This window comes from Microtus ochrogaster, chromosome X (assembly GCF_000317375.1).
Source record: "Microtus ochrogaster isolate Prairie Vole_2 chromosome X, MicOch1.0, whole genome shotgun sequence".
Classification (NCBI taxonomy): Eukaryota; Metazoa; Chordata; class Mammalia; order Rodentia; family Cricetidae; genus Microtus; species Microtus ochrogaster.
The window spans coordinates 43,231,191-43,258,328 of NC_022026.1; the positions used below are offsets into that span (position 1 = coordinate 43,231,191).

The window sequence follows — 27,138 nt, forward strand, 5'->3', positions numbered from 1 at the left end:
CTTTGCCGAAGATTAAGCCATGTGTTAATCCTATAGGCGGATGGCTTTTTATTGGAGAAACTAGTTATGAAAATCCTGTGCCTTTCACAGACCTCTTAAGTGCCACTAGTAGCATTTTATATAAAATAAGGCTCAGTAGGTTACAATATTTCTCAAATTGTTCTGGCTAAAAATAGATTTGTATGTGTGTGCAAAATAAAACCCATAGCATTCTCCCATGTGAAATCTTGATGTATATTATTTAAAAATGACACCATACTGCGAACAGAGAAAGATAGGATTTATGTATGGTAAAACGGCAAGCAAATGAAGCTATAATTTTATTTCATTACTCTTTAGTACATCCACAACTATTTCCACCTAAATAGATCTTTAAAATAAGCATACACAAGTATTGACTATTATCTACAAATATTTATTGTAACACTTGAATAGAACTACAGGAAGCCCTTGGCACTGATAGAAAATATTGATTCACTGTTAGGTTACAAAAATTTATACATAGCAAAATTTAATGCTCTTTACATAAAAAATATTAGACTACTTCAACAAAACGTTCATAAATTCCTGGCAATAGCTACCAGAATTAGAAAAGTAAAATTAGGCTTTAGACACTGCCTCTTCTAGAACACTGGACTCTAACAGCACCTCCACTGCTGGAAAAAAATATGAACTCTGTCATGCAACAGGAAAACAAAACACTAAGCTATCTTGGAACAACTGTTCTACACAGAAGAGAGCGTCTCCCAATTAAAAAGAACCCAAATAGGCGTTTTTCGGCATTGACCAAAAGAAAAAAATCCAAATGAAGTACGATAGTTGATGTTCGATTTTAATAGCATCTTGATAAAGGTATGCTTCCTTTCATTTGAATACATTTCTGCACATGTATATGTTTTAAAATCCAGGAAACAGCCTAACCACAAGGTAACTCTTAACATGAATATACATAGTTAACCCTATAGTATGCAGCCCCTTTGAAAAGCACTGATGCACCCCACAGTTATATGTATGGATCATTCCAGAAAGAACAACACAAAACTTACCATCACTAATACCCAGTACCTATTAGTCACTTAATATTCTGGAACACAATGAGTTAGAAGGCAAGTTTCTTTTGAAAATGGCTTAAACTCAAGCAGTTTTCTTGCTGAACATCAAACATTATTATTCCAGGAAATTAAGATTTAGATAAGAAAACAAATACCAGTCCTAATTTAAATTACTTATGTATTAAAGTCTATAAAAGTAGGAGGTCTGTGGTCAATTTGCAGTTAGGTTTTAGATAGTTGGTATGAAACTGTAAACTCACTATCCAGACCACTTAAAAATGGTTTAGAATGGTGGTCATTTTAACAAGGTAACACTTCTTAAGAAAAATATTCATGGAACAGAATTTTATGAAGGGATTTTGGGTCTCAGCTTACAGTATAAATTCTTAAAAATTTAAAGCAAATATTAAGGCAGAGCTGACATTTATTTCCAAACAAGAATGGTGATCACCGAATCGTCACTATCATTTTGTTACGATGTGAGCTACTATAAAGCTGACTTTGCAGAGCTCGAGTCAGAATCCAGCTTCTGCACTGATAAATTTAGCATAATTGCAGCTCATTTTAGCATTACTAAGATTTCTGAGTGGCGTGGGAAATGAATGAGTGAGACATTGGGGATGCTAATTTTTACAGGTTTGAAGGAATGACATTATCAAAGGTTAATAAAGGTCAGCTATCAGAAATGAACTTCACACCAATTCTATTTTGATAACGCTTGAGGACAGGTGGCATATGAAAATCTAGAGTCACATCCTTTGATACTGGCATGCCACAGGTCCGCATCAAGAAGCATGATGTAAGCCTGTGTTAGAACTGCTCTAGCAGTCATGTGCACATGCCACAACTTTCCAAAGGATGAACGGTCTTTCTTTCAAAAGTGTTGCCTTTTAAAATGGCTAACATGAAACCTCCAATATTTGTTCTAAAGAAAATGATTTACCCACTGGAAGGTTTTCCTAGAGATCCACCCCAGCAGCTTGAGACAGACAGTGAAATGTTGGTATGTCTACATTTGTTTGGTGGGATACACATCTGTACTGCAGAGCAGCTGTCTGATGATTTGTCAGAGCTGTAAATTCGTCGGCTGACACACTCTGGCAAACGCTTTTAAGTGTAAGAATTGAGTTGTTCTTTTGATCGAGACTGGATATCTTGCAGTTCCTGTTCTTCCTTTGCTTTGATATCCTGGTAAGCCTGCATTTTGCTTGCATCCTTTAAGTAAGCCCAGTTAGAAGACAGTATCATGAGGAAGTGGATCTGGAAAAGAAGGGTGAGCATGATGGCTAGTGAGCATGTGAGAAGGCAAAGCGAGCTGGTAGTCAGATTAGACGGGTCAGCTGGAGCTGGGCGAGGGTTATTCACTAGTAATGCTCTCCTGCTAGCAGGGCGGCAGACGCACAGGGTGCTCTACTAGTTGGCTTCACACTAAGAGGCTGAAGAAAAGTTAGTATGCAAATATAGTAAACTTGGGAATAAAATGGCCGGAGTTATTGTTAAGAAGTGAAAATGAAATACATGGCAGTGCTCTTCACCACTTTGAGAGTAATTTTAAAGACAAATGTAGAGGTTCAGAAACATTGCTTTTTAGGTTAAAAATGTAAGATAAAGACTTATCTGTGGGTAAAAAAAAATCCCCCAAAGGCCTACAAGTGTGAAAAATGTTTATTTTGAGTAAATAATTATAGAACTATATATTTAACATGGAAAAATTAAATGTTAAAACCAAAATTGAAAGTATGCAGTCTATATGTTTACACATTTTAGCAGTGAAACCCATATTCTTCCTTTTGTAACTGCCATTACTTCATTTCCTCTAAGTTCATTTCACATAAAAGTCCTTGTCATTCTTTACAGTTTATGTGACAAGACACATCCTTCCTGTGTATTTTCCTATTGCCTGAAACATAAATCTACACAGCTCAGTTTCCTTAAATGCCATACTTTCTTCTCATATCATACTTCCTTCTCAACATAGATGAGACCTTCAGATCTGGACCCAACTTCTCTTCCCATTAAAATCCTACATGCCACTTAAGAACCTAGTTAGGAGGGAACAGTCACTATTCACCAAGACAATTTGAAGTTACTAGTTTTGTGTGTTCTGAAGAAGTGACAGTGTTACCAAAAATATGTAATCATTTTTTAGAAAAATCAAATGGGGTGACACCCTTCTTCAAATTTATGTGGCCTACTTGAAAGGGCATTTATTTGGTATGAATGAACCATGGATATAAAAACCTCTTAAATGGAATTTAAAATACACTTGGAAAATATTTTCTAGAAAAGAGTATGGCAAAATGAAATTTAGGTTATAACTTCCATCTTCAGCACTTGTTTTCTTTCCGTCATTAAGGCTGGTTATCAAGCAAGCGAGAATAATGGAAAATGCAGGTATTTCAGGGTGTTAATACTTCATTTAGAGATACTGCTTCAAGTTTAAGTTCAAGAAAATTATTTTTCAAAGGATGCTCACCAGTGTCAGTAAATTACAATCCTTTTCAAACTGTGGAACTAGACCCCATTCTTTTGTCATCCACATACAGTAAGTCATATTATTTAGTCTACCATGCAAAGTGAGTTAACTGAAGCTATTTACAAGTTACTGTAGCCAAACTGCAGAAAGCTAGACTCTGCTTTAGTCTGGAGGGTCAGTGATATTCACGCTATAGAGCCGAGCGAGCTCTCTAATGCTCCTTATCAGCCTTATGCAATTTAGAACTTAGTGCAGCAATCTTCCCGACTCTTAAACTTCAAAACCGCAAAGTTATATGTAGTAGCCATCATGTAGATCAGCTGGTGGAAGAGAACAAAACAGGACAGTAAGATACAGGCAGTGGGGGCTGATGGCGCGACACCTCTAAACTGGGGCAGGCCTGCGTGCCAGCTCACAGGCAAAGGGCCTTCTCCCCACCTTCTAATCAAAGCAGATGGTTTTTCTCATCTTGCACATGACTTTTTTTCTGATCACACATACATAATGTAAGTCCTTGGCTCTGCCCTCAGTAAGCTTATTAAAAAGCTTTGGATGTGTTTCAAGACTAACAAGATAGAGAGCTGGGTCAGCAGTATGAGAGATGAAGTTCACTGCCCTATTTCTTCTCATCTTTCCCAAACTGCCTGCTCAGCAGCAATTAGTCTTCTTCCTGCCTGTTGCTCAGCCAAGAGAACAGGTCACCATGGTGATTTCATGGGAAGGAATGACTTAATGGTTAGGAAAACTGGGGATGAGCCATCCTCAAGCGGCTGAAATCTCCTTGCTCTCCCGATCTTAAATTACTTTTCTACAAGTCATAAACCAAGCCCACCACCACCACCAGTTATACACATACCTGCATGAAAGCCCGTTTACTTGTAAGTTGATTCTCATTATGTGCAGATTCCAAGTTCACCTACATGGTATAATATGTAACTCCCAAAACAGTAATTCATCCCCCATGACTGGCCATGTGCAGAGCAACTAAGATTTGAGTCCTCTGGTGTGCACAGTTCTAGCTGAAGTCTACTGAGGTGAGGCTTCCTTGTCTTTTCTCTGTGCTCACACTGTAAACAAGCATACTATTTGGTACCAGTTCTGCTAAAATAGCTCCTAAGAAAGGTGTGCTAGTGCCATCCAGAGATAATGTGTGTGACAGAACCTTTATCCAGGCATGCATGATAGTAATGCTGGCCTTGAAGTCAGTAGTAATGAGTTAACTAAGGTGTCTTACACTGAAATCTACATGGAATAATGTGATCCAGAGGCTACTCTGTATTTCCCCAACATGCTGTGTTCAATATATACAATTTAGCGTTTGAATTGACTTTTTAGAATATTATTTCTGCACATAAGGAGATCACCTATATATGTATATTATATTTCTATTTAGAAGTCCGGATTTCTTTGCAAAGAAATGGGCAGTGCCTCACGTCTCTGTCCATGAATGAAGCCACGGAATAATTGCTAAATGCCATAAGGCTATGCCTAGTCAGCAGGTGTTGGTACCCTCTTCTTTCCAGTGTTGAAATTGCATCAGTTGGTGCCAAGGCAGCTACTTCCTGCAAACTAGACACTGGGTAAGTTTACAGAGGGAACAGTTAGCCACAGCTGAACACACGGATCCTTTGCTGCTTCTCCTGGTAAGAGCTGAAAGGGAAATCTGGTTTGGAGGCAGGGGGTGGAGTGCTCCACTAGGGTAGTTCTGGGATAGTTACTCACCAGGGCAATGACGGTGGCACCAGCTCCAGCACAAGCCACAATGAACAGGTGATAGGACATGTAGAACTAGGAAAGAATAGGGTACACCATGAACATTTTGTGTGGAGTGAAGGGCCTTACATACTGCTTTCCTTTCTTTCACAACTCTTGGCTGCTAGCCTGGGTATAGGCTCAAATGTCCTTGGAGCCCTGGCTCATTTATAATCACTGTGGGAGCTTCAAGCCTTTCTGATTCTCAGGCTGCACCCCAGATCAATCACATTGGAATAGCGAAGGTCTGGGCCTCAACTATGGATAGAGTGTGGTTCCTTAATGATCGCAATGCACAGCCAAGGTTAGGAGGCTCTGCTCTGAGCCAACAATGCATGCTATGGCTATACAAATGGACAAGTCAGATAGGGTAGAGGTCAGTTGTTTCTCTAACTTGGTGCTTTCCAAACAGATGTCAATGTTTTCTTAGATAGATACACTTCACCAGTGCATTGAAGATTTTTGTTTCATAACCAGTTGTAAGCCCACAGCTGACAAATAGTGTTAAGGAAAGTTTGATTTCAGAGTGTTAGGGTATGTTGCAAAATAAGGACTAAAATGAAGAAAGAAGGGCCTCAGAACAAGTTGTTCTGGAAATAGAAATGATTAGCTCTGTTCTCTTACTAAAATATAGGACATACACACAAATTTAGGATACTTTATTGTTTTTAATTGTATTTGTGGGTATGGATGTTTTGTATGCATATATATTAATAATGCACCACATGTATGCCTGGTGTCTTTGGAGGACTGGAATTTGACAGAGAGTTGTGAGCTACTTAGTATGGGTACTGAGAATTGACCCTGCATCCTCCTGAATAACACCAGGTATTCTTAACTACTGAGCCATCTCTCCAGCCACAGACTTTTTTGAAAAGAAAAAAATAGAATTAACTAAATTTGCCTGTGACAAGTGTTTTTTTTTTTCTGAAAATATTCCTAAAAATCATTCCTCAGATTTTTAGGTTTGGGATCACAAATTATTGCAGAGAATAAAAGTTCATGATCTTAAGGATCCTTCCTAAATGGACTGAACCATATGAAGTGGACATTAATTTTGTCAGTGGAAAGCAGAGTGATGGTTACACAGAGTTCAACAGTTCACATGGAAGACCTGCCTTTCATAGCACTTTGATTACCATCTAGAGCCCTGTTTCTCAGCTCAAGGTGTAAATCAGCACGTGTCGAGTGCTGGGACTGTGGCATGTTTACCTCGTTCGTGTTGCAGATGTTCTCCAGGGCAGAGCCGCAGATTTTGCCTGGGAAAGCATTCCAAGGAATGATACCTGCAAAGCGAACCCCAGCAGACCATGAGCACAAGATGTAGTACCCAGCGCCTTGACTTCAATTCGGGCTGCTTTAGTTTTGTTGTGCTAGTGGTGGTCTCTCCCACCCGCAATGCTAGGGATGGAATTTAGGGTTCTTGCCAGGCTACACACATTCAACCACTTTGCTACAGTGTCAGCTCACCTCATGTTAGTAGACCTTTCCACTTTGGATTCATTACAGCTGTTAGCTATGCTCCTTTTCAATCAAGGTACCTTGTATTTGAGGTTCAGGCAATGAGGAACCAAGAATATGCTCTATGCTCTATATGGGCAACAGAGCAAGAACAAAGACACTCTCCCTAGTCCATGTGAGATTTCAACAGCTGGGCATTTTTCACCAGCAGACTGTACCTTGTCAATGGAGTTTGGTATTTGTGTCAGATTTTATTTTAGTCCCCCTCTCCGCCCCCAGTCAGGGTTTCTTTGTGTTGCTTTGGAATCTGTCCTGGAATTCGCTCTGTAGCCTTGAACTCACAGAGATCCACCTGCCTCTGCCTGAGTGCTGGAATTAAAGGCAGGCACCACCACTGCCTGGCTTATTTTGGTTTTGTAGATAGAGTATGTATCTATCTTAAGTTAGTTTTGAGATAAGGTGTGTATCTACGTAGCCTGGCTGGTCAGGGACTAGCTATGTAGACTGGTCTGGTTTTGGAGAAATCTGCCTGCCTTTTTGCCTCCTGAATGCTGGGATTAAATGTGTGCATCGCCGTGCCTGGCCCACATTTTCAAGGCTAGTTTTTTTTTTTTTTTGCCCTGTAGTGAATTGAATTTGCAGGGAAACGCCCTCATGAAGCAAGATAGTAGTGCTTAGGTCACATGTCCTGACCACAGGAGCACAGGGTGGACTCTTCCGCTGTAACTCTTGAGTTCTCTGCAGTGACAACTGCCCACTGGGTTACTGCTCTTTTCCCTCTTTAATACATGGGATGCGCTTAAATGCTAAGCACGGCCCGGTTTCCCCTTCTCACAGGACGTAAGGGACTTTTGTTAAATCCTCATTCTCTCCCATCTCTAACATTAACTCAAACAAGTACTCTTAAAAATAACCAGCTGGGGAGAGACAGGATTTTAAAAAAATCATTGCCATGGCAACAAGAGTTCTTTGTAAGGAGCGCAGAGATTATTGCACATATTCCTTTATGGAAACTTGATGTTTTGAAGCAGGGTCTGACTCTGTGGCCCAGGCAGGCCAGGAACTGGCAATCTTGCTGCCTCAGCTTCTTGACACCTATGATTATAGACAGGTGCCGGCACACCCAGCTTTATGAGTACTTTAGAAACGAGCCCAAGGCCCTTTAAATCTGTCTTAAGGCCGAACCTTTGTGAGAAGAGATCTATTGTGGGCACTTTTAGGCAGGTTTTATACCAGGCTGTAAGATAAGATGTTGAGAACAAGCCCCATAAGAAAGTCTATGTAAAAATGAAAGCGCCATCTTTGTCCGGGACACATTCCGTATTCATTTCTAATGGAAAGCTCTGGGCCGGAGAGATGGCTCAGTGGTTAAGAGCATTGCCTGCTCTTCCAAAGGTCCTGAGTTCAATTCCCGGCAACCATCTGTAATGAGGTCTGGTGCCCTCTTCTGGCCTGCAGACATACACACAGACAGAATATTGTATACATAATAAATAAATAAAAACATTTAAAAAAAAGAAAATCCTAAAGGAAAGCTCTCTTCCTCCCTGTTTTCTGGCAAGAACACATTTTCTACCATCCTATCCAGAGCAGTAATTACACTCCCTCTTTAGGATGTGGCCTTTCCTCAGCAAGGAAGTCAATTGCCACCCAAATTAATTGGTTAGAGGCCCCAGTGGCTCCTTCTGTGACTTTGAGGATTTCTCCAAGGATCCCATTTGTGAGAAAAAACTAGCTGAGCTAGCTTTTTACTACTGAACGCTGCTCTCCCAGAGTCCATCATGGCGACGTTGAAATACATCTGCATTTTATGTTTTTTTCAGTACAGATAAGTTGAAGCAATTGGTCATGTAAAAAAGACTCCCTTTAAAGAGCCAGGCTTGCAAATGTATTAGGTGAAAAGTGATAGTGAAAAGATCTGGGCAAGGGAGCACATGCCAGGATCCTAGCATTCAAGAGGCTGAAGGGGGCTATGGGTTCAAGGCCAGATTGCCAGCCTGGACTACATAGTGAGATAAGAATAAAAACAAGAAGAGGGCAGAAAAGAAAAACTGAAAAAAATTCTTACAATGGGTATCTAAAAGTTTTTTCATTGAACTGCATTATATAAAGTAGTTTTCTGTTATGAAAGACTTAGTTTTTAAAGTATGTACCTAACTCGAAAATTTTTTTGTTTTTGGTTTTATGAAACAGGGTTTCTCTGTAGCTTTGGAGCCTGTCCTGGAGCTAGCTCGTGTAGACCAGGCTGGCCTAGAACTCACAGAGATTCTCCTGCCTCTGCCTCCCGAGTGCTCGATTAAAGGCTTGGATCACCACCACCCAGCTTCTTGAAAAATCTTTTTACAAATCTCAAATAACATCCTCTAGCAAGCCCCGGGATTCTTGCCTCCAGAAAATAGAGCAGAGTGTGAAGAATTCATGAGGGCAGGAAATGCGTTATGATAATGAAAAAGAGGTCTACCTGCTAATTATAACCCCCACACAGGCACAAGACAATGAAGGAGTAACGGGGACAGGATTGGAAGGAGGTACCATATTGCCGAACATCCACACAGATCTGCTCAACACCGGAGGTCCCGTTGGTTTGTGGGGACTTGATGACTTCGCAGGTTGACCATATGTTGTAGAACATGAACACGGGCACTGCAGAGAAGCCAAACACACCCAGCCAGGCCACTCCCAGCACATATGTGAGGAAAACGAACTAGGTAGAAAAGAAGAGGGAGAAAGAATCTCGCTGATGTGGGCAGGTTGATCTCAGAGGAAGGGCAGCACTTTTCTGCCCAGTGTGGGACCCATGGGATACAAGATGCATTCAGGGACCTGGCCTGGCTATGCAAATGAGGAAGAGACATCTGCTCAGCATGGAGGAGCAGGGGAGGCACTGCTGTCACGCCCCACAAGGAGAATCTAGCGTGGCAGTGCCCCAATGCTTGAGGAGACCTGAAGACTTTCTCAACCCCCCACTTTGTGGAGAAATTGACTTCCTCTTTCTTAGGTGCTTTCCTTTTTTTTTTTTTTTGTTTTTTTTGTATCTCAGTGTTCTGGAACAGACCAAATAGTAGGCTGGACTAGCTGGCCATTGAGCCCCAGGGATCCTCTTGTCTCTGCCTTCCCAGTGGTACGATTCCAAGCTGGGTCCCCCTGCCTGTATTTTTTATACTGAGTTATGAGTTTCAAACTCAAGACCGTCCAGTTGAGCATGTCTCTTGCCCCTCCTATTCCTCTTTTAACAATCCAGGTCGTGAGAACCCAAGAGGTGACGTTACTCCTCCAGCTAGTTAGTTCCCGGGCCTGAGTAAGGCTTGTGTTTTGTTGTTGTTTGTTTTGGTGTTGTGTTTGTACTGGGAATTGAAACAGGGCCTTGTACATGCTAGGCAAATGCTCCGCCACTGTGATAAACATTCAGTTCCCTTTTTATATTTTTATTTTGAAAAATGGTCTCATTAAGTTGTTTAAACTTTTGATTTTCCTACCTCAACTTTGCATAAAGCCGGGCTCACACTCCAGCACACTTGGGCCAGCCTATGAGATATTCTTTCAAAACATCAGTTCTGAAAACTCCCAGCATCCTACTAAATGTGGGCTAGGTCCAGGATGTCTTTAAAGGTCACGGAGTCACAACATTGTGTGGGTTTCTCAGTACTTCCCCTTGTTTTACCTTGCATGTGGGTCTGGGAAAATAGCAACTATCAAGAGAGTCTTCTCTCCAAAGGAACTCTGCTAGTTCCTGATCCAGAGAACTTACTAGAAGTATTAGATCTTGAACTTTGACCGAAGTCTCAAACAGTCATGAGCACAATGAGTCTGTTAAGATTCTCGTTTTCCTCTTCTATTTCATCTTCACCTAACTTTATGCCATAGGAGAATCTCCAGAGGGAGAATGACCTGGACATCAGGTTCAAACTGCTGCCCCCTATTGGCCAGCCTGGGAAACTGCAGATACAGGATATTGTCCTGTTCTTTCAAGGAACTTGTCAGTTTCTGCGTTGCTAAATTGTTCAAATGAACACACTTCAGGGTCACACCTCCTCTTCTTCCCTTAGGCTTCCAATCTGCCTGTTCCAGAATAGGTTTTCTTGTTCTTTCCCTAGCCACAGAAAACTGATGCCCTTCACGGGCTTTCTAATAACACCACAGGGACTTGAGAAGGGGCTGGTGTTTCTTGACCTTGGTGAGTCTTTACTTCCTACAGAGGGTCCTGGTCCCAGAGGTCACACCAGTGCTGGTAGAATGCACCCTCCGGAAGCTGCTCCTCCCAACAAGATGAATCCTGTGTAGCCTCCCCGCCCCGGGCAAGTAGGTGTTTCCCATAAAGATCTGGGGAAAGCAAGGTCTTTCTCAGCAAACAGCAGTACTATCTCCTCAGTTGCTCCTCTGCTCCTCAGATGCTGCTGCTGCTGCTGCTGCTGCTGCTGCTGCTGCTGCTGCTGCTGCTGCAGTACCAGCAACCCTGCAGCTTGTTTTCCCTGTCAATCTAGCCTTTAAAAACCGAAGTGGGGGCCCAGTAAGATGGCACTTGCTACCAAGCCTGATGGTGACCTATCCAATCCCTAGAAAGCACAAGGTAGGAGGACAGAACTGACGCTGGTAAGTGGCCGTCTGCTATCCATACATGCATCATGTGCTATATATGTGATATATGTTATTATGGCCCTCACCCCACTAAATAAATATAAGCCTTTTTGAAATCGAAGCGGGGCTGGGGACATAGTTCACCTGGTAAAGTGCTTGCTGCTCCAAGCATGAGGGCCTGAGTTTGGTCCCCAGTGGCCACATAAAAAGCCGAGTGTGGTAGTACACACTTGTACCCCCAGTGCTGGGCGGTCAGAGAAAGGCACATCCCGGAGTCCACTACCTATCCAGTGTGCTCTAATCAGCAAGTCTCAGGTCCCAGACCAGCCAAAAGAGGCAGGACCACAGCCATATTGTCCCTAACAGGAATGGTGGCCACAGTGGTATCTCCTTTCAGTAAGGCTGTTCATGGCCTTATCTTATGCTGAGGGTAGTGAAGTCTGGCTGGTCCCTGTGGGAGGACAGTGGCACAAGAGACAGCAGGAGCCTGAGGCACAACCATGCGACTGTGGTGCCACCTGGACAGAACTAGCAGAATGGAGGTCAGGGCAAGGTGGTAGGCTGTCCAGGCATCTTCAGGTACCATATGCCAACAGCCTTCAGGAGGTGGGCTCCTATAATGGTGAGAAGGCCATTAATGGAAGGAATGACATACAGACTGGACCTGATACAGCAAATGGTCTGGACCCTTGGCAGGCATCCAGCTCTTTGGCTCCTTCTTTCTTGAACTTTCAGAGGCATTATTTGTCTGTAAGTGGCTTCTGAACCTACCCAGCAGATGGGGAGGTACCTCGGGACTCCTCCACAAACCCTGATGGAAATTTGCTCACAGTTTTAGATAGGTAACTCCCAGGCATTCTCAGAAGCCCCGGCCCCAAGCTTGTAGGTGACACACTGGCTAACTGCACGTGATCCTCCAAGGTTGTAGTAAGCCCCCGTGGGTCACAGTGAATCGACCAATTTCTCTCCACCCTAATGGCACACAGCTCCTTAGCATAGTACTGGAGCCAGACTTGTCACTCATTTCCTCCTCTCATTATCCCACCCGTGACCACACCCAGATCCCCTCCTCTACTCCAATGCCAGGGTCCAGTTGGCATCTTCACGGTCTGTTTCACTTGAATCTTGAGATGGCCTCTTACAACCTCACTTTCCCAAATTCCTCTTCCATACCACTAGGTGACTGGCCAGATCTGAGGATTACTGAGTTGATCCTGTCACGACCCCACTTGTCTTTGCCTACTGATGCCATTCCCAACCTGAAATTCAAGGCTCATATGTGTTGGCTCCCTACCCCTCCTCCAAGTAGTGGTCTTTCCCATCACCTCCACTCTTCCTGTTCAGCCTGTTCATGGGACTGGACTTTTCTGGGCCTCCCCTGCTCACACTGGTTCCTCTTTCCTGATCTCATGTGAAGCAATTTCCTCTGTTTTGCTCTGGCTTTAATAAAGCCCTTCCTGATTTTGCACTTCAGTGCTCCTGTCCCTTGGCCTGGTGCCACTTACTCCCACCAGCACCCACCCCCACCAGCACCCATCCCTACCAGCATCCACCCCCACTAGCACCAAACCCTACCATCGCCCACTCTCCTTCCTCTGTTCGCTCTCACGTTTGAACTCAGGCTGAATAGTATGTATACACGGTGAGCATTTTCACCCACCAGCCCCACATTTACCTTAAGAAACTTAATATAATAGCACCTATAATATCACTCATGGCCAGGTTCAGATCGTCAAGTCACGAAGAATTCCACCCCAATCAGCATGTCTCCTTCACAGAAACTGCTGTGAACAGTGGACTACCCTGGTGCTGGAAGTCAGACCCACATCTTCCCCTTCCCCTGCAGTGGGGTGCAATCCCATCACTACTATACAGTAGGAAGCCCACAGCCCTGGCCTGCGGGCTGATGCTTTCCTCCTGGGAGGGCCCACATCATGCCTCACGGTTCTTCCTCAGCCATTAGTACTTTTCTCAACTTCTAAATATTTTCTCTACATCTGACCATTCTTCCAATAACTAGCGACACGTCCAGCTGTCTGGGCAACATTTGGATAGGGATATATCATGTGTAAAACCTGTATAAGTGATGGGATGTAGCTCGCTGGTACAGTACCTGCCTAGGATGCAGAAGGCTCTGGGTTTGATTCCCAGGGCAACACACACATGCGCGTTACCATATGTCAAGTTTTACCTTCGTGATGGAACAGTTCTTAACCTTGGCTTTGAAGATTTATCTTCCTCTAGAACAGAGCCCGGTAAAAGGGAAATATTTGGCTTAATACTACCAGTCACAAATTTTCTCAACAACACAAAGGTTTTCAAATCCCTATGGCCATGTTGGTAAGAACAGTATTTGTGTCATGGACCCTCCCTGAACAGCTCCTAGTTTCCTAGTAGAAAGAAACGCAGCCACGCATGGCCCTGCCGAGTACCCAGGTTTAGTACTCACCATTCCGCTGATGCATCGGCCACAGGCAGTTGTTTTAAACTCACCGTGCAGCTCCTTCACTGCACTTGTGGTGTAAAAGCCTTCTGCCAACAGAATGATGCCATACAAGAAGAAAAAGGATGCAATCCCATAGATGACATACTGCATCAGCTGGATCCTGTGAAAGGAAGATGGCTGCAAACATGAGAAGCACTGTGGAGTAGGGACACGAGGCACCCTTCCTGTGCTGTCTGGTGGCCTCAGAAGGCCCATTTCTGCCCATTCTAGCAGCCCAGGTCTTTCCATGATAGGTCTGTGGGCGAGATAGCCAGCCTTCTCAAGCAACGGGCAAGCATTTCCTTTGATGGAGTCTTGTGTGATGGATGTTTTTTTTTTTTTTAAATCTGGCTCTTTTATTTTTATTTTTTTTATTTATTTATTTTTAATTTTTTTCCCAGCTTGCGATAATCTTTATTTTTTTTAATTTATTTATTTATTAAGGATTTCTGCCTCCTCCCCGCCACCGCCTCCCATTTCTCTCCCCCTCCCCGATCAAGTCCCTCTCCCTCATCTGCTTGAAGAGCAATCAGGGTTCCCGGGAGCCTAGGCAGTTTGGATGCTCAACTTACTAAACCTGGATGGAGGTGATGGATGTTTATATCTCCCTTTTACAGGGAGCATGGACACTGAGGAGTCAAGCTACCCACTCAAAGTCACACAGTGCCAAAGTAGGTGTTTGAACCCTGGTTCAGTAGACAGCATGCTTTTCCAAACATATCAAAATGCTTCCCAACCAGGCTTGGTAGTTGACGCTATTCGGAGAAAATACCTAAGTCAGCCCTCAGGGTATCTCTAAGGAGAAATCTGTGCAGATCTTTGTTACACAAGTGCTGGGATTGTCCCCTTACAGGCAAGTTACAGAAACTTCATTCCCAACTTTGGCAGATCTTCAGGCTTTGACTCCCCCTGAAATCATCTGGGTTGTTTCAGAAGCTACTGGTACCTGGATAACACCTCCAAGAGATTTTGTTAGCTGCTCTGCAGTGAGACATGGGCTGATTGTAATCTTGCTTGGAAGTTTGAGAGCTGTGGATTAAGATCACTAGCTAATTGGGTTAATACTCCCTTCCTGATATTTCTTTTCTGTAGATTTCTGTACATCTTTTTTTTTTTCAAGAAAGCACAAGATGGCATGTATCCCAGATGAGTTTTAAACTTGCTATATAACTGATGTAAGCAAAGGTTCGCAGAAAGACACTGCCATTTCAAACTGGAGCTTCTACAAGGCTTATTAAGTGGTTAGTAATTAGTGACTTTGGACAGGTTCAGATCCTAATTGCAGTTTAGCTTGGGTTATCTTTAATCCCCCCAAATAGCCATTCTTTTTTTTTTGGTTTTTCGAGACAGGGTTTCTCTGGGGTTTTGGAGCCTGTCCTGGAACTAGCTCTTGTAGACCAGGCTGGTCTCGAACTCACAGAGATCCGCCTGCCTCTGCCTCCCAAGTGCTGGGATTAAAGGCGTGTGCCACCACTGCCCGGCTTCCAAATAGCCATTCTTTGTCCACCTCTGTGCCAGACCTAACGCCCCATGACTAACAGATAAAAAGAAAAAAAAATCCTTGGAATGTCTTAACTTGGTAGAGCATTAACTTCCACCAACCAAAAGCTACAAGTGCCATCAGATAGTCCCTGAGGCCATCAACAGAGGGTCGCTGCTTTGCTGTAACCTGCCTCTCTGATGTTTGCATCAGTGCATTTGAAGAGTGACTTGATCTGTGACCTTCTTGATTGTTACTATAAAAAACGAAGCTGCTTTCATGCTGGGACATGGAATTTGGGCTGACCTTACATCTGTGTTCCTGAGCCATGGTCACTCTCATCTGGCTCCAATACTTATTTATGCCTCAACACTGAGGATGACTTTAAACTTCTGGTCCTCTTGCCTCCGCCCGCTTGAGCACTGGTGCTACAGGTGTCTGGACCTTGTTTGTGGAGTGTTTTGAAATCCAAGCCAGAGCTTCACACATATCAGGCAAGCATGCTACTGATCAGGCTATGGCCCCAGCCCTCCACACATGCATTCGTTATGCACATTTGTATGGGTTGATTTCCCCCGAATGCAGCCTTCTCATCCTTGCTCGTTTCTTTAGATGCCATTCGTGAACAGATTTTAAAATGTGAAGTTTGCCAGGCCTGGTAATTGATACCTGTAATCCCAGTATTTGGAGGCAGAAGCAGGGCCAAGGGCAGTCAAGGCCATAGCAAGACCATCAACGTCCAAACTAAAAGTCATTTCATCTTGATCCCACAAATGGTCATTTATGCCTTTGCCACTCTGACGGTTATTTCACAAGTACAACCCACAAACACGGAACCTTCGGAACTTAAACAAAAAGACCCAAGGAATCGAGCAAGGGGAAGCTACTTGCAGCAAGTACATATGGCAGCGGCGTTTGCAGTCATGAAATCAAGCCTGAGACCTGCTGAGCTTCTCCTGAGAATCACTGCAGAGTAGGAAGACAGAGGGCCAGTGATATTTCCAGAACTTTCCCTTTGCTGCATTGGGATGCTCTGGGCTTAGAGCTCCTGCTCAGATATGGAATTGATGTAAAAATACTGTTCCTGTTGACTTAGACTTGAGTGAGTCCTCCACAGAGCATCCATTTCAGGGGGTAAACTAGAGGGTCCTTGTTACATGGGAACAATGACAACAGTCTGGTAGGGCGCTCTACAGTATCAACCTGTCACTGTGTTACAGTCCTTACATCTACCACTACTGTGTGGACTATGTACACGTTGTCATATGCAAAGGAGAATCTACCCTGGGCCTCAAATACCCACTACATTCTTGGCCTTTTCCTTTTTTTTTTTTTTGTATCATGGATTCCCCTCCCCCTTCATTTCCTTTCTATTCCATAAAGCAGGGTCTCATATCCAAGACTGGCCTCAAATTTGCTATGACTTTGAACTTCTAATATTTTAAAAAATTATTCTCTGAGAATTTCTTGTATACAAATAAATATGACCATGAACTTGAACTTTTGAGCCTTCTGCTTCTACCTCCTGAGTGCTGGGAATACAGGCATGCTCAGTCTTTGCAGAGCTGGGGATGGATCTCAGTGTTTTGTGCATGGAAGCATGTAGTCTACCAGCTCAACTACATCCCCATCCCTTGTGGACTTTTTCTACCTGAATATAGCAAGCTTTCATCAAAGGTGTTGATCTTCTGCTCGAGGACAGGGTAGCCTGTCAAACAACACTGAGATGGTTGCATCTTAAATACATGTCTAAAGGGAAGAGGATACTCACACTTCGCTCAGCAAGGCATGGTCACTGGTGTTGGTAGAAAAGTGTTGCTCAAGAATTGCCACGGTGCCCGCGAGAGCCACATGCCCACAGCCACAGAACAAGGCGACTCCCGAGAAGCATAGGATGGTGGCCACCAGGGAGGCATAGGGAACTCCCCCCAGACACTTGATGCAGCATTCGAAGCAACCTAGACCAAAGGAGAAAAAGGCGACCATGATGGGCAGGGATGCCTCTGGTGTTCATGAACGCCACCATTTGCATATACATATCTAACTCCATCACCCTTCTCAGCTCTATGACTTATATGTGAACACCCCAAGGACCACAGGGGCAGTTGCCATGGTATCACATTCTGTGAGTGAGGACCCTGGTACTCCTAAGGAAAGTGCAGCTGTAATTCAGAGTCTCCCAAAGTAGTGAGTTGACAGCCATCAACTGTCACTTATGAGAGGTAACCTAAGTTGAGAGCTTCCTGACTGACTGTGAGGCAGAGGGGCACCTGTCCAAGTGATAATAGGAGCACCCATTCTACTGAGAAAGACAAAGGAGAAGACTGTAGAGCCACTGTGTCTCCATGAAGAGAAGCCACAGTCCAGTTTTCTCGAAATCCAGCCTTCTGCTGTAGCACCTGATGGCTTTCCCCAAGCCCTTGTTGTCCTGGGAGCCTGGAAGAATCCAATGTGGTAATTAGACTGTTGCCAGGTTTGGAAAAATACCAAGGGGATCATTTCGGAAAGGGCCTCAAAGGTACTGAAGTACCAAGTCACCAACATCCACCCAAGAGGGTCCACCCAAGTTTGCTTCCAAATGATACCAGAAATTACCTCAGCTGTTTAATAAAAATTTCCCGTCTCCAACCTAGGCAGCACAAGCAATTCATTTACAGTCCTCCTCCTCCCCAGTTTCCATCTTAACACACATGCCACATGCTTAGAGTCAGAAACCCAGACCCAGTAGGTGATTTTAAGTAGTTGAAGGGAAAAAAAGAAACAGAAGAGGGGGGAAAAGGACAAAATGAGACTCTATGAAGTGAAATGAAGGAGACAGAGCCAGACTTCACACTTGCTATAGAGAAGGTGAGACGTTTATCTAATTTTAAAAAGAGTTTTATTTTTATTATTTTACGTGTATGAGTGTTCTGCCTGCATGTGCATACCTCTGTGCATTGCATGCCTCGTGCCAAAGGAGGTGAAGAGCCTCCCTGTAGGTGCTGGAGATGGAAACCAGGCCCTTTGCAACAAGAAGTACTCTTAATCACTGAGCAAACTATCTGGTCCCTTTATCTCTTTTTTTAGAGAAACTTTTCCTTGAAATAAAGGTCTTCATAAAGGTCTGCCTGACCTCCATGGCCAGATAACATTTTTAGTTTAGAGACATTTATCTTCTAGTTAAATCTTCAGTGCTGGCCTTGGGGATAATGTCTGTAGCTCTTCTGACCTCCCATCCATGTTTATATTATCCAGATCCTCCAGTAAATGGCCTGTCAGAGCAAATTCAACTTTAAATGCATTAACATGCTCAACAGCAATCAAGGGCAATTCATTAGCTCGGGGTAAGCGCACTAAGCCACTTAAAAGGCTTCCCATCAAACGGTCTTCATAGGATTCAGGGATGGCAAAGCCAGCAGAACAAACCAGTGATCAACTTTCCTTAGCTGAGTATCCCATGTGAAGGTAACATTCATTTCGCTCTACCGCAGAAAGTGACTGGATGCTCTGCTTTCTGAAACTGCCCTTTAGCTCATTAGAAAATGCAAAATATTAGGGTTTTCCCAAGGAGCCTTGCATCCTCCTATTTCAAAATGACAACTAGTTTTATTCAGGAAGGTCCAACTTTTTGAAACAGATATGCTTCATAAAATAGAGCCAGTGCATGATACGGTTCCAACTTCATTAGCAAGTTAATTCCTTAAAGAAGTCTGAACACTTGAGATTTGTGAACATGGATGTTGGAGTTGTTCAATTTTTTTTTTTTTTTGGATACATGACTTTCTTGGGGACTGAGCGGAAGGAATGCAAATTCTCTCCAGGCTCCTAAAACTAAAAGAAACAACATCCTTGGCCTTGATCTGTCCCAAAAGATAAAGAAAAGATAGAGCAATGTGTTTTGGACCATTAACAATCCATCCCCTCCTATTCTCCGTTTCTATGATAACACGAAGGACAGGGTGGATGCTCGCTGCTGTATCTGGCCTTCATTAGAGCTGTATGGTTGCAGGACCGTGCCAGCTGAGCAAGCAGCAACTGACACATGTGGCTATTGAAATTTAAGTTAGTTACGATGAAGTGAAAAGAGAACTTCATTTCCTCAATAACACTGGCCACGTTCCCTGGGTAACCACCAGAGCTAGTGGCTGCCATAATGGACGTTGCACATATACCATGCTTCATTATCACAAAATTCAGACTTACCATTTATTTGCTTGTCTCTAATATGAACTGGGTTCTAACTGAACCCAATGAAATCCCCTTGGATTTCATTCATGAGGTACTTTTGAAGACTTAGTGGGTGAGTGTCAAGCATTGTGCTTAGCACTGGGCACACACATCCGAATAAGATACTTTCACCTTCAAGATCAGTCTGATACTGCATCAGAGAATAAACTTCGCTCAGGCACATGCACCCTTTGAACACCACAACACAAGCCTGTCATTTACAAAGCTCACACTCAAGAATTGCACAACTGAATCACAAAAGAAACTTTTAATAAACCCTCATGTTTCAAGTAACTTTTATTGTGTTTTGTTGAATCACATTCACGGCTATCTAGTGGTGCATAGTCAGAACTGTAGCATCATGAGGGTCAGGATACAGACTACAGGAGGACCAGTGGCGGAAAGCAGAGAAGAGGAAGGGGGGAAACCAGAAGGGAGAAAGTAATTCATACTGGAGATGGGGCAGGAAGGTTTGTACAGAAATGGCTTCCTCACTCATGTGATGATCAAGATATATAACCTGATAAAGCGCTCCTTCATTTCGGGATAGTTTGGGTGGACATATATTTTTAACAAGCCACATCTTTTCTTGCCATTAGGAGTTAGGTTTAAGTGTTACAGTATAGCATATTCATTCAGCCCTTAACAATGGAGCACAACCTCCCAAATCCACCGTGGCTGCTTTCAAAGGCTCTTTCATCCAGAGGCTTAGAGTATTCTGCCTTTTTTCAAAGGAACTATCACAGCTGCTCCCAGGCTCAAAAACACAAATGGGGTTAAAAGAACAATGGCATTCAGTCCCAAATTCAACACTCGATCAAGGCTAATGTTTCTTTGCAATTTCTCACTCTTAGAGACAGCATCTACTGAGTGTTGTGGATCTAGCCTTGTCACAGCAGGGGAAACCAGGGATTCAGGGACTTGGGGAAATCACAACCACATCAGCGAATGCCAATCTTGACCAGCATGCATTTCTAGCAGATGGCTTCATTTGTGCCTGGGAACCATGACTCCCCCCAAACTGAAACCACACACTCATCATCTCTATTCCTCACACACAGATACAACTCTTACAGACTCTACCAGACAATGCAACTAGAAAGATTTTATATGTGACATGGGAAAAAAAACTGATAAGGAAATACTACTACAGGTGGACATAGAACCTATTCTAGCTTTGTTGCCCAGTTATCTAAGGAACTAAAATTCATTGTGTGGTGACTATCCAGCTACTCCTAATTGGATTGCTCTCTACAGTACCTATATCACCTGCCATAGAAGCCCTCAACACTCTCGGAAGCCTAACTTTGAGACCAGTCACCCTGATACAAGTTCCTTACTGGGCCAGTTCCAGCTGCTTTCTCCTACGCCAAGCCAAATTCGACCATAATGAACTCGAACTCCATAAAACAGTTCTTGCTTTTGGTCAAGATGGAGGAAGAACAAAGATGAAGTTTAGCTTTCTGCCTGAAACAAGACAACTGGACAGAGTGTATGGAGCAATATACATATAAAGATGGTGGACAGCAGGCTATGAAGAACTATCCTTGGCTAATGGTAGAATTTCTAAATCATTGAAGAAGCAGCTATGATAGCATAGGTCTATGTGAAGGCACAGCTTGGCTTTCACTCCAACTGAAGAAGTCCCTTCCCTTAACCATTATTACAAGTATTATAATACAGTATTATTTATTGGACCTGTTGTGAGGCAGGATCCTGGACCAAATCAAGGATGGCCAGCTATTCCATGCCTTTCAAAGGGTAGACAGTGTTCATTGAATGCCTTTCATGTCCTGTGCTAGGTGCTAGGGACCCAGTGGTGAGCTAAGATATGTGTGATCTATACTCTGTTGAAGCTTGCGGTTTATGGAGGGTGAGGAAGTCATTAAACCATTTTAAATTAAAAAGGGTGAGGAAAAGCAACAGTGGGGTCAACTCAGGTTTCAGGAGGTGATTAGGGATGGTGTCCCAAGAATGAATTAGGTAAAGGGAGGGAAAGATGGGGAGGGAAAGTGATCCAGGGAGTGAGAAGAACGTGAGGGAAAATCCTGTGGCGGGAGAGAACAAGGTCCAGTCAAAGACCACCAGGGGGAAATGAGCCAGAGAGCTGGAGTGCTAAGAACATGACCGTCCACAGGGGCTTGATCAGGTAGGGGCCATCAGGTCTCTTTACTAATTCTTGAATGTACTAAAAGATTCCTGCTGGGTGTGGTGGTGCACGTCTTTAATTGCAGCACTCAGGAAGCAGAGGCAGAGGCAGGGGGATCTCTGTGAGTTCAAGATCAGCCTGGCCTACATGGTGAGTTCCAGGCCAGTCAGGGGTTTTACAGAGTGAGACCTTGTCTCAATAGCCCTCCACCCACCCCACTCCAGACAAAGATTCTTCTGACTGACTGATTAGTTTCCCTGATTGTAGAGACCTGGAATGTTGCAGGTTCAAAGCCAAATAAACCTGGTCTATCTTTAGTCCTCTTAACTGTCATTGGCCACCTTTGTGTTTGATATAACGTTTCCCTCTATGATTTACTAGGTAGATCCTTTTGAAATATACAACTAGATTCTAGTCTCTACCAACCCAAAGCACTGAGATAGCTTCTCAGACCCTCAACAGAGATCTCCTCACTTTCTGCCATCTGTCCGTCTGATGTTTTCACCTAGGGTTTTGGGTTTTTTCTTTTTTCCTTTTTGCTTTTCTAGACAGGGTTTCCATGTAGCCTTGGACCATATCCTGGAAGTTGCTCTTGTAGACTACACTGGCTTGATACTCACAGAGATCCACCTGCCACTGCCTCTTGAGTGCTAGGATAAAAGGTGTGTGCCACCACAGCCCAGCCTCACCTACGTATTAAAAGAAAACCCTTTGGTTTATAAAATTTCTTGGTTCTGTTACTATAAAAAAAATGAAAACCATTACCATGTTGGAATGTGGTATTTAGGGGTCTGAATCTGTGTTCCTGGGACATGGTGAGTCATTCGTTTCTAGAATGAGCTTTCACTTTGAGGTAACAGCTGCTTTTCTGTGTCAACAAAAGCATCCACAGAATCACACAGAGCCATTCAATGTTTGAGAGCAGGGAAACAGATCGGGGTCATGCAAGATGACTTGCAACTCAGCAACGCTAAACTTGAGGCCAACAGCTTCTACTGGACGGCAACAAAAACTTCCAGGGGTCAAGAAGAGCTAAGAGCTGGGCCTAGCAGTTGACGTCTCTAATGCCAGCACTCAGGAAGCTGAGGTAGAAGTGTGAATTCAAAGCCAGGCCAGGCTGCAATCTCTTTCCCTTTGCTCTTAGCCCTCAAGCCAAGAAGTGATACAGGAGCAGAGGGAGAGGGAGGAAACGTGTGCTATTTGGAAGTGCCTTGCACAGGGTGGTTCTGGGAGGAACAACTGTAGCTTTGAGAAGTGGGGAATTTCGGAGTGACAGAGCTATGCAGAATCTTGGGGGGTAGCTTCTACCAATCAGCTAAGCGAGCCCCCCCTCTTCCTGGAGTGGTATGCAGAGGCTGGAGAAGCCATCCGAGTCAGCAATTCCATCTCCTCGGGATCAGATGTGGTATTCTGAGACCGCGTAAAATGCCTACTTTCACATAGCACCTGGAACTTCACCCCCTGAAAAAAAATAAGGCCTCCTAGGATTTGATCACAACATTCTAGCCACTTCTAGACCAAATGGCTAGTTTTGGGGCTCTCAGGAAGAAAAACAAAATGAAAATGTTCTGAATTGTTCTGCTGTCTTGAAAGACTGCAACTCCGGTGCTTTCTGGGAAACAAGGAAGCCCTGATAGCATCAACACTGCTCACAGTTAAAACTACCTTTACCCTGATGCAGGCAGGGGCTGAAACAATAGATCTGGGACCACTGAAGAAAGCTGACTTACATGCACCCCTCAACCCCACCAAGGTGCCAGGTGTGCATACCAGCAAAGGGAGTGGGCCTCAGGTTCAGCCTAGCTTTCTGGTTAGGAAGTCCCAGGCAAGTGTTTTGAAGTATGGGGGTGGCCTTCTGTATCAGCAGAGGACCAGGCTGCGAAAAACCAATGCTCGTTAAGGAAGAGTAATGTCTTGCTTCAGTACACTTGCAAACCCACAGAATTGAATTTTCCCAAGCTTCAAATCAGCATTCATTATATTAGTTACCACAAACCGGAGGGATAAGAAAAGAGCTGCCCCCCACAGTTCTTATTGCTGTGATCTTATATTAAAATGAAAAAAAATGCCAGGGTTTCAAACATGTTTTTACTAGTAATTCTCAATCCCTTTCACCAAACTCCCAAACCTCTTCTGAGCTAATATCTTAAGCTTTTGTTTAGGGGGTCTCTGTGTAAAGATAGTTTTAGGTTGATTCACACAAAAGCTCCACTGTTATTGGTCTAAGACAGTTTAAATATAAAGCACATAGAAAGGAGAAAAAAGTACACATCAATGCCTCTCACTGTCAATGGCCGTTTGTCCCCTGCATCCCTAGAACCTTTTGTGCAGAACAACAGAATAAAACACCTTTTGTCCTCGGGCTTGCGGATGGCCGTTGCCATGGCTGTGAGTTCATAATGGCCAAGTGATTTGCCCAAGTCATCCGTGATCTTGGCTGCAGATTTAATGCTGGCTCAGAAGGAGGGCCAGCGGGAACAAGGGCTCAGATTCTTCCCCAGGGAATGAATGTCACACACATACATACACCATACTCCCTCTATCCAGGGCATGCCTTGCCCCCTTACCAAGATACAAAATTAAAAAGGAAAGGAGTTATTTTTGCAATGTTCAGACCACCAGCTACGGGGAAATGGAAGAAGCTAAAATCCTGCACAGTTAACGACAGTGTGCAGAAGCCTCCGGGATGCTAAGTAGCATTCTCAGAGGGGATGGTTGTGCCCCAGGGGGACATCTGGCAGTTTATTGATATTTTAGGTTGTAACAGCTGGCAGTAGGGATGCTACTGGCATCTAGTGGGTACAGGTCAGGGATGCTGTAAATATTCTGTAGTGTACAAGGCAGCTAGCTTCTCACGACAGAGTTTTATCAGGCCCTGAATGTCAATATAGTCCAAGAGAAGAATGCCTGAGATACTCTAAACAAAAAGTCACATTATTTAGACCTGTCATCCAGGGGCCTTCTTCTTCCTCAGGAGACACTGGGCAATGTCTGGAGCTAGTTTGGGGTTCATATACTTGGAGGGCGGTGCCTGCACTTGATGCTAAGGGTGAAGAACCCGGCTCTGAGGTTACAATGCTGCAACCTTGGTCTTAGGATTTGATTTTTTCACCAGTTGTCTAAGATTAAAAAAATTGTGTGTATGTATGCATGCATGCATGTATGCATGTATGTACACATGAGTGCAGGTGCCCCATGGGGACTAGAAGCATCTATTCTGGGAGCTGGACTTACAGGTAGTTGTAGGCTGCCTGATATCTATGTTTAGAACTAGACTTGGGTCCACTGAAAGAGTAGCAAATGTTTTTTAACTGCTGATTCATCTCTTCAGTCCCTAAATTCTTTTTTTTTAAAGAAAAAAATGCTTACAATAAAATTTACTTTTTTTTTTTTTTAGCATGCTAGAACAGCAGCTCTTGCTCTTTCTAGCACATTAGAACTATCTGGAAATCCTAATGTCTAGGCTCCACTGGCCTGGATCAATTAGATTGGAATTTCCTGTTGATAAGAAACTGCAGAGTTTGTTGTTCGAGCCTTTCTGCTTTCCTGGAGATTTCAATGGAAAACCAAGGATACAGTACGTAGGCCAACAAACTGGCCCATGGGGCAAATCTGGCTGGCTCTTCTTACAGCTACAAATGAAGAATGATTTTTGCGTTTCTAGATAGCCAGTTGTGGTAGTACAGGACAGAAACCAAATGACAAAGAAGATGAAGCAGTGAGATTACAAGTTCAAGGCCAGTTTGGGCTATTCCTTTGTTCTGTGTTCATACTACCCTTAAGTGAGCCCAATCTTGTCTAAATGGGGCAGAAGGGGGAGGCTTGAAAAAATATTTTGTGACATATGGAACGTATATGAAATTCAAACTTGTGCACCCATAAATAAAGCTTTATTAGCACATGGTCGCCCACATTCGTTTTAGTCAAGTCCCGAAGGCAGAGCCTATGGATAACTACACCAAACCCTTTTCGGGAAGAGCCTTCAGATCTCCACTGGAGAAAAACAGCGGCTGGCACACTTCTCCATGCAGAACTCTGTCTAGGGGCTAGAGAGCTCAGGCAGTAAAGGGCTTGCCGCTCAACCATGAGTCCTTGAGTCCAGAAGCCATGTGAAAATGTGAGGTGGAGTTTTCTAATTTCAGTGCTGTGGAGGTAGAGAGAGGCCGCTCCCCTGGTCTTGCTCGTCAGCCAGTCTAGCTCACTAGGACAGAGCCAGGATGAATGGAAAACCTTTCTCCAAATAACAAGGTGGGTGGTACCTGAGGGATGATACCTGCAATTGTCCTCTGGCATCCACAAGTGCATCCCCCGCAACACACACACACACACACACACACACACACACACACACACACACACACACTCTTCAGTCTGTGTAATTCCACGGAGATAAGCAAACTGCTGTTTTTCTGACCAGCTCCCAGAAGATTCTCTGGTGCACGTCTGCCAGCTCCCCACCCCCACCCCCCCACCCCCTGACCAAGCCAGGAAGGTAGAGCTTTTGAAAGGAGCTAGATTGAGCCCTGGGAGATTGTGAGGCCCTTTCAGGAGGCCCGCGGGGTCCAAACTCTTTCTCGAACATCACTAAGGCGTTATTTACTTTTGCCGCTGTAGTGACCTTTGCGCAGGAAAAGCGCTGATGCCGCAGCAGAAAGCAGGCAGTGGCTCCGAAGTGCAGTAAGCACATTCTTCAGCACGCAGCATCGCGGTAGGAGAAAGGAAACTGCGGAGCTAGTTTCCTGTCAAAGCATCCTCGGTACAAAGCAGACGTCCGTCCATCTACAGTGCCACAGATGTTAAAATATGGGACTTTTATTCAATCACAACCCCGAGACCGCCTATTAGAACGTTCTGTACCACGAATGCGGAGGAAGTGCAGAGCGCTGGGATAGACATCGTACATCACCGGATGTCTGTAACCTTTGGGGAAATTCTGGTTCGATTGTGTTACAAACCCACCTAGCACCTTTTCTCATGGAACGCTGTTTTTCATTTTCTAGAAAGAAGCTCTGACAGGCTGTAGTTACTCAGACATAGTTATTTGGAAGACATTTTCTGGGAAGTGAACTAAGCGAACAGCTTGTCATTTCAAAGGAAACAGCTGATGGTATCCATTGCCAATGAACTTGGGGAAACTTGTACCTGCCACAGTGAGACTGACAGTTTCCTTAGCTCAGACGACTTCAGGATGAAGTCTTGGCAGTGATATGGAGACATGGGATTTTATGTGGTTTAATAAAATGTGTCAATATTGGGAATTCAGACATAAGCACATACACACTGCTAATGTTTTCCAAATAATAAGTGTGTAACTTTACAAAAAAACATTTCTGAATATAAGAGCCAATCAAAGTCCAGGTTACAGCAATGAATCTTAATAGATCGGGATACAAAAGGGTCATCGATATGGTTTCAGATGTCACACTGTGAACCGTTCTTTAAGAAACCAGTACTTAGGCCAGGGAGATAAATCAATGGGTAAAGTTGTGCTTGCCACCAAGC

The 27,138-nt window shown here is 43.8% G+C and overlaps 1 protein-coding gene across 5 annotated transcripts in view; it reads right to left on the reverse strand.

The window, feature by feature from the left end:
* Positions 1-307: 307 nt before the first annotated feature.
* The window catches only part of Gpm6b (glycoprotein M6B), a 153,965-nt gene continuing 127,134 nt past the window's right edge, over positions 308-27,138 (reverse strand). For 3 of the 5 annotated variants that reach the window (XM_026784796.1, XM_005358736.2, XM_005358739.2), the window contains 6 exons: positions 17,053-17,239; positions 13,766-13,922; positions 9,274-9,445; positions 6,493-6,566; positions 5,251-5,316; positions 308-2,312 (listed from right to left, as the gene is read on the reverse strand). In XM_026784796.1, coding sequence (XP_026640597.1) covers positions 2,163-2,312; positions 5,251-5,316; positions 6,493-6,566; positions 9,274-9,445; positions 13,766-13,922; positions 17,053-17,239 — 806 coding nt within the window. In that variant the 3' untranslated portion in view covers positions 308-2,162. Of the gene's footprint in view, positions 3,849-5,250; positions 5,317-6,492; positions 6,567-9,273; positions 9,446-13,765; positions 13,923-17,052; positions 17,240-27,138 lie in introns of all 5 variants that reach the window. The other 2 variants (XM_005358737.2, XM_005358740.2) reach the window with 1 other exon arrangement.